Source organism: Schistocerca gregaria, chromosome 2 (genome assembly GCF_023897955.1).
Source record: "Schistocerca gregaria isolate iqSchGreg1 chromosome 2, iqSchGreg1.2, whole genome shotgun sequence".
Lineage (NCBI taxonomy): Eukaryota > Metazoa > Arthropoda > Insecta > Orthoptera > Acrididae > Schistocerca > Schistocerca gregaria.
This window is the reverse complement of record NC_064921.1, coordinates 754,469,095-754,475,094: the sequence shown is the minus strand read 5'-3', so window position 1 is coordinate 754,475,094 and position 6,000 is coordinate 754,469,095. Positions and strand designations below refer to the sequence as shown.

At 40.5% G+C, this 6,000-nt stretch overlaps 1 protein-coding gene across 1 annotated transcript in view; it reads left to right on the top strand.

Annotated features, from left to right (window-relative positions):
- Nucleotides 1-561: 561 nt before the first annotated feature.
- The window catches only part of LOC126334944 (uncharacterized), a 31,357-nt gene continuing 25,918 nt past the window's right edge, over nucleotides 562-6,000 (top strand). The window contains exon 1 of the mRNA XM_049997688.1: nucleotides 562-664. Within this exon, the coding sequence (XP_049853645.1) occupies nucleotides 632-664 (33 nt within the window). The 5' untranslated portion in view covers nucleotides 562-631. The remainder of the gene's footprint in view (nucleotides 665-6,000) is intronic.

Below are 6,000 nucleotides of genomic sequence, written 5' to 3'. Positions count from 1 at the left end.
GCAGCTTGGCAGTGAGGGTCGAGAGGAGAGGAAGGAAGCGATGAGCCGCCAGAGATAGAGATGCATAGTATCTGTTTACATGGGAGAAATGAAACACAGAAACGAAGAATTTTGTAACTAATTTGTTCAAAACAACAGTTAAGTGGCTTGTTGAAAATTATATCTCTCCTAATTGAGAAACCCAGCATATTTAATTCTGCACATCAAAGTGTGTAAGACCAACGATAAACTAAAGCATGGACAAGCGTTGGTTGTGCCCAGATTGTGTTCGCTGACAGCTACGAGGAGAGTATCGCAGGAAAAGCCTAACTTACGTGCTTTTCTAATTTACAGTAGCGTAATGTGTAAAAAAAGACGCTATTTGATGTTGGAGGACGATCAATGAAAGTATTTCACTGCACCGTGATATCAAAAGCAACATTTTCAACATCGGCTCTTAGAAAAATTTGATACCTATATTTTGTTGCTTCATCCTGAGAGGTAACTCTTTGCCGGGAAACAAAAACAGCCAAAGGGGAGTGCGCAACGCTGCGCCGCTGTGAAAGTGGTGTCGGCACCCTCGTGGCTAGGGGGCGCAGGCGGGGGTGGGCTTACTTAAGGAGGCGGGGCGCCGGCCGCTGCAGTCGCCAACATGCTCGTCAGGACGCTGCCTCTTCTCCTAGCGGTGAGTACCCGTTCACGGCTGCCAACTTACAGGGTGTCCCAGCAGGAATGGTCACTATTCAGGGATACGACAGCAACGATCAGCCGAAGCAAAAAAATCTAATAAACACTGGCTCCAAATCGTATACCTTACGAGCCACAAGCACTACTTCATCTAAAAACTGCGGAACAAATTTCCACTGCAAGCTCTTTGCTTTCCGTATTTTGGGAGGAAGTAATAAGGAAGAAATAACCAAAAAATTGTCAAGTAAACATTGGCTCTAAAATGAACACCTTAATAGCTATGAGCACTTCTTCCCTAGAAGAGATTTGTTTCACAGTAGCGAAGATGGAGAAGTGCTCATAACTCTTAACGTGTGCAGTTTAGATCACTAGACTTCTTTGCTTCGAATGATCGTTCTTGTCATATCCCTGCATATTCACCACTCATCCTGGGACACCATGTACAGACCGCACACGCCCCTAATTCTGCTATGCTGTTAAGAGTTATTCTCATTGTAGCTCAAACGAGTACTGCTTTTGACAATTGAACGACTTGTTGCATTAGAATTACTCATGCTGCAGTAAAGTTAACAAAATCTCTCTGAAACTTCCGATATTAATGTGACGGTTATCGTTTTTACTTTTGGCCAGGTGAAAGGACACAATATAGTTTGAAACACTGTATTGACACTTCTTTCTTTTTACAAGTGACAAAATATTAGTTGTTCGGTGAATTCCCGTTTCTGTTGCATTGTGAATCGTTTGGTTCACCGCATCGGCAGTGGCAGAAAATGGAATATCATTTCGGCTGGAAGCATTTAGTTTCCTGCCTGTTTCTCAACAAATAAATAACATCAATTTCTATCTACGATGTTAACTTTTCGTACACACTATAAGCTTAATCCTACACTCATACCGAAATTATCAAGATAGGAAACATTTTAGAAGATGTTGATTGCAAAGAAAACTCTTTCTGTCAGTTAGATATTAACACTCTCTCGTCTCAAAATCTTCTTCATTCATCGGCTCCTTGATCCTGAGTACCAACTTACATCCTAACTTACGTCTGCAAGACTTTTGAAATGTGTTTACTTCAAACCTCTGTGTAGACGTTTGGCCTACAAATATCTCCCTTTTAAAAGCAAAGGTCTTAACATTCTTTTCTACTTCAACAGTGTGAAAATTGTAGCCACTTTTGAGATTACGTAAGAACATATTACGAAACAGACAGAAAAAAGAAAGATCTTGCAATTTATTAATATTTCATAAGTTTCTACAAGTATTTTTCACGAGATAGATATCCTAAGGCACAAATAAATACAAACAGAAGGCCATCCACATCTACTTGGTAAAGATATCACTCTTTAACATCAACCTGTAAATTCATTGACTTAATCTCGAAAAAAAGGTTCAGTTTTTTCCCTTAAACAGTTTTACCCGTGGAACGATATGTTACTTCCTTTCTCATATCTTTCAGTACATCCAAACGATGTACAAGATTCCGTCATTGTAATAAAGGGACCTTTATTGAAAGTACTGCAACTGATACAAAGAAAACTTTAACAGTATTTCACGAATCGCCCGAAAATGAATTCCGCCACTACTCACCTTTTCGAATGTTTGTTTCAATACAATGACGTCATGAGCGATCTATATCAACTATGGCCTAAGACTGCTACAGCCCGTGTTCGTCGCATACTCACGTCACAGCTGCCTGCTCCAGTCCACGTGCCCACCTTTTTCCACGTCGCCTCAGTCTTCTTCTTCTTCCCGCTTGTAAAACGCTTCCCAACCAGGGGTTGATCTTCACCCGAGGAGAAAGAATAGATTTAAAAACAAAAATTGGTCTCTGTTACAACCATTTCGTTAAAATCTACTGTTTATAACATCGTCAGTAACAGCAACAATGTGACTTGCGCTTGCAGTTAAAGCCCTCCTCCAGGTCTTTCCATCCAATGCGGTCTTCATTTCGCACCAGTGTGTTTTCTGTTATCTGCGCACCTAACATCTTGTCTCTTGAAATTCAGCAAACAAATTTACTGATCCATGTATCATCTTATCGCCTGTCAACAAATTACAACGTCGGCCGCGGTGGCCGAGCGGTTCTAGGCGCTTCAGTCTGGAACCGCGCTGCTGCTACGGTCGCAGGTTCGAATCCTGCCTTGTGCGTGGATGTGTGTGATGTCCTTAGGTTAGTTAGGTTTAAGTAGTTCTAAGTCTAGGGGACTGATGACCTCAGATGTTAAGTCCCATAGTGCTCAGAGCCATTTGAACGATTGTTTGAACAAATCACAACCACCCTCACATCATTCTCATTAAGACTCGAATTACATCTTACACTGAAGTTTAGTCCAAAATCCATTTGTTTATTTTATTGTCTGTTGAGTGCTTGCTGAGAAACGCTCCGTTTTTGAACGCTTTTACGTAATGGAAGTCAAAATCTCGCTGTCATAAATCCAAACACATACGAACTATAAGTTTCCCTGTCCTGACACATCGGCAGCTTAGTTTCGAAACCTGTTGTAGTTTATCAGAAGCGCATCAGGCCATTTGAACTCTGTTGTTTACTTTATTTAGCGTGGAGGCAGTTGTCGTCAAATAAGTTACAATACGTAAACAATATTGCGGAAGATGTTGCTCATCTATAATGAGGCATGAACATAGATAAAATGCCATATTTGACAGCGCAATGGCAATGAAATTAAGAAGGTTAAAGGATGAACAACAAATAAATATAAACGGAGCAAATCAAAGTAAATAATTGTCTAGTGTTAATACTTTTCCAGGTCTGCTTCATTTATATTTATTTACTGTTCAAACAACACTTCTTTAGTGTTAATGTTTTTCTAGATTTGCTCCATTTACACACTAAGACAAAAGAAAACGACCCACCACGAAGGAATTACCTAAATGCACCGGAAATCGGTAGATGTGATGTATATGTACAGACAAACAAATGATTATAGTTTCAAATAAATTAGGTGATTTATTCAAGAAATAGAGCTTCACAAATTGAATAAGTCAGTAACGCGTTAATCCACCTCTGTCTTTTATGCAAGCAGTCATCGGGCTTGCTATTGATTGACAGGATTGTTGCATGTGCTCCTGAGGCATGTCGTGGCAAATTCTGTCCAACTGGCGCGTTAGATCGCCAATATCTCGAGTTGGTTGGAGTGCCCTGTGTATAATGCTCCCAACGTTATCAGTTGGGGAGAGATGCGGCGATCTCGCTGGCCAAGGTAGGGTTTGGCAAGCACGAAAACAAGCAGTAGAAACTCTAGCCGTATGTGGGTGGGCATTATCTTGCTGAAAAGTAAGCCCAGGATCCTTTGTCATGAAGGGAAACAAAACGCGGTGTAGAACATCGTCGACTTACCGCTGTGCTGTGTGGGTGTCGGAGATGACAGCCGAAGGGGTTCTGCTATGTTAAAAAAAAAAATGGCACCCAAACCATCATTCCTGGTTGTCGGACGGTATAACGGGTGACAGTCAGGCTGGTATCCCACCATTGTCAAAGGTGTCTCCAGACTGTTCGTTGGTCAATGGGGCTCATTTCGAAGCGGGACTCATCGCTGGAGACAATTCAGGATATCCAGTAACTCTATCGATTAGTGTCAAGCCGAATAACTGCTTGCATAAGGGCCGGAGGTAAACCAGCGCGTCATTGACTTGTTCAGTTTGGGAAGCTCTTTCTTGTGAACAAATCACCCAACTATTCTGAAATTGAGATTATTCGCTTGTCTGCGCATGTGCATCACATCTACCGATTTCCGTCCCATTCGTATAACTCCCTCGTAATGCGTCTTTTTATGTATTGGAATGTATATTTATTTACTGTTTAGTTTTTAAACTTTTTTTAATCGCATTGCCACTGTGCTGTCAAAGATGGTATTGCATCTGTATTCGTGCCTCATTCTAGGCGAGTAACATATTTTCCAGTGTTGTTGACAAATATTGTAACTTTTTTGACGAAGATAACCAGTTAAAGTGTGATGATGGGTTTCTAAGCCAAAAACGGGTAGCTAAATAAATTAATACTGTAGAACTTACACAGTATTTTGTTTTTCATTTATACATTTTCTTAAGTATTTTTCCAATGAATAAGTCTAGTATCTGCTTACTCTTACAATGTATTATTTTTACGTGGTGATTCCACTGTAGATCGCCTGCCAATCTTGCTCCTATGATTTTACGGTTGTAGCTGCTTTCAGTGATTTGTCACCAATAGCGTAATCGAAGTGTACTTAATGCGAATTGCGTTACATTTACAGAATGAGATTTTCACTGTGCAGCGGAGTGTGCGCTGATATGAAACTTCCTGGCAGATTAAAACTGTGTGCCGGACCGAGACTCGAACTCGGGACCTTTGCCTTCCGCGGGCAAGTTCGAGTCTCGATCCGGCACACAGTTTTAATCCGCCAGGAAGTTTCATATCAACGTTACATTTATTTTTGTTCAGGGTCAACTGCCAGTCGCTGTACCAACTGTCAATCCTCTGCAGGTCTTCCTGCATCTCAGTGTTGTCTTCTGGCGTTGGGTTGTCTTCTGGCGTTGCGCTAGCCTTGAACTCAAGTTAACGGATAAGAAAGAGAAAAATATTAGTGTGTAAATGATGAGCCTCTACTAGTTATCTTATTGATTAACTGTGTAGAAGTAATACAGAGAAGGGAAACGAATCGGAATGAACATGCCAAGCCACTCTACAGAGGAAGGCATTGATTTGTACAGAGAATTCTAGGAAATTATAGCGTACATACAGAGGGAAATGCTTGCAAAACTTCGTCATCGTAGCTACTGCTCAAGTGTTTGTACTCGTTCTCAAGTTAATCTGAAGATGTAGAACTAACGTACCTGTTCTGTCAATATGAGGGTTTGAAAAACTTAAAGGAAATCGTTACAAGAAGGCGACTTGTTTCTTGTGAATTACTTTTGGATAAACACAGCGAATCATTGATTCAGATAAATACACTATATGAGACGTTAATTGCTTTTATGGAGGTGTATACACGGTAATTTTTCCATTGTTTTAGTCTTGAAGGAAACAAGAAATGGCTAGAAAAATCCGCCGCCTCACACTGCACGATGGCGGTTAGAGTGCATACGTAATGGCGTATAAGAAAAAAAAATCAAACTGATACATCACGTCGATAAAAGTGTTGATAATTGGCAAATACATGGAGAAACTTCAGAAGTCTTCAGAAATAACTATAGCAAAAAAATAAATGAAGTACTTTTTTCTTAAGCTGTCAACTGAAACTTGTCATAAAGTACTTCATTATCTGAACGGTATCAGTTGGCGTATATTGAAACGGTACTCCCAGAAACGGTCATGGTAATGTAAACTGTCATGCTGGT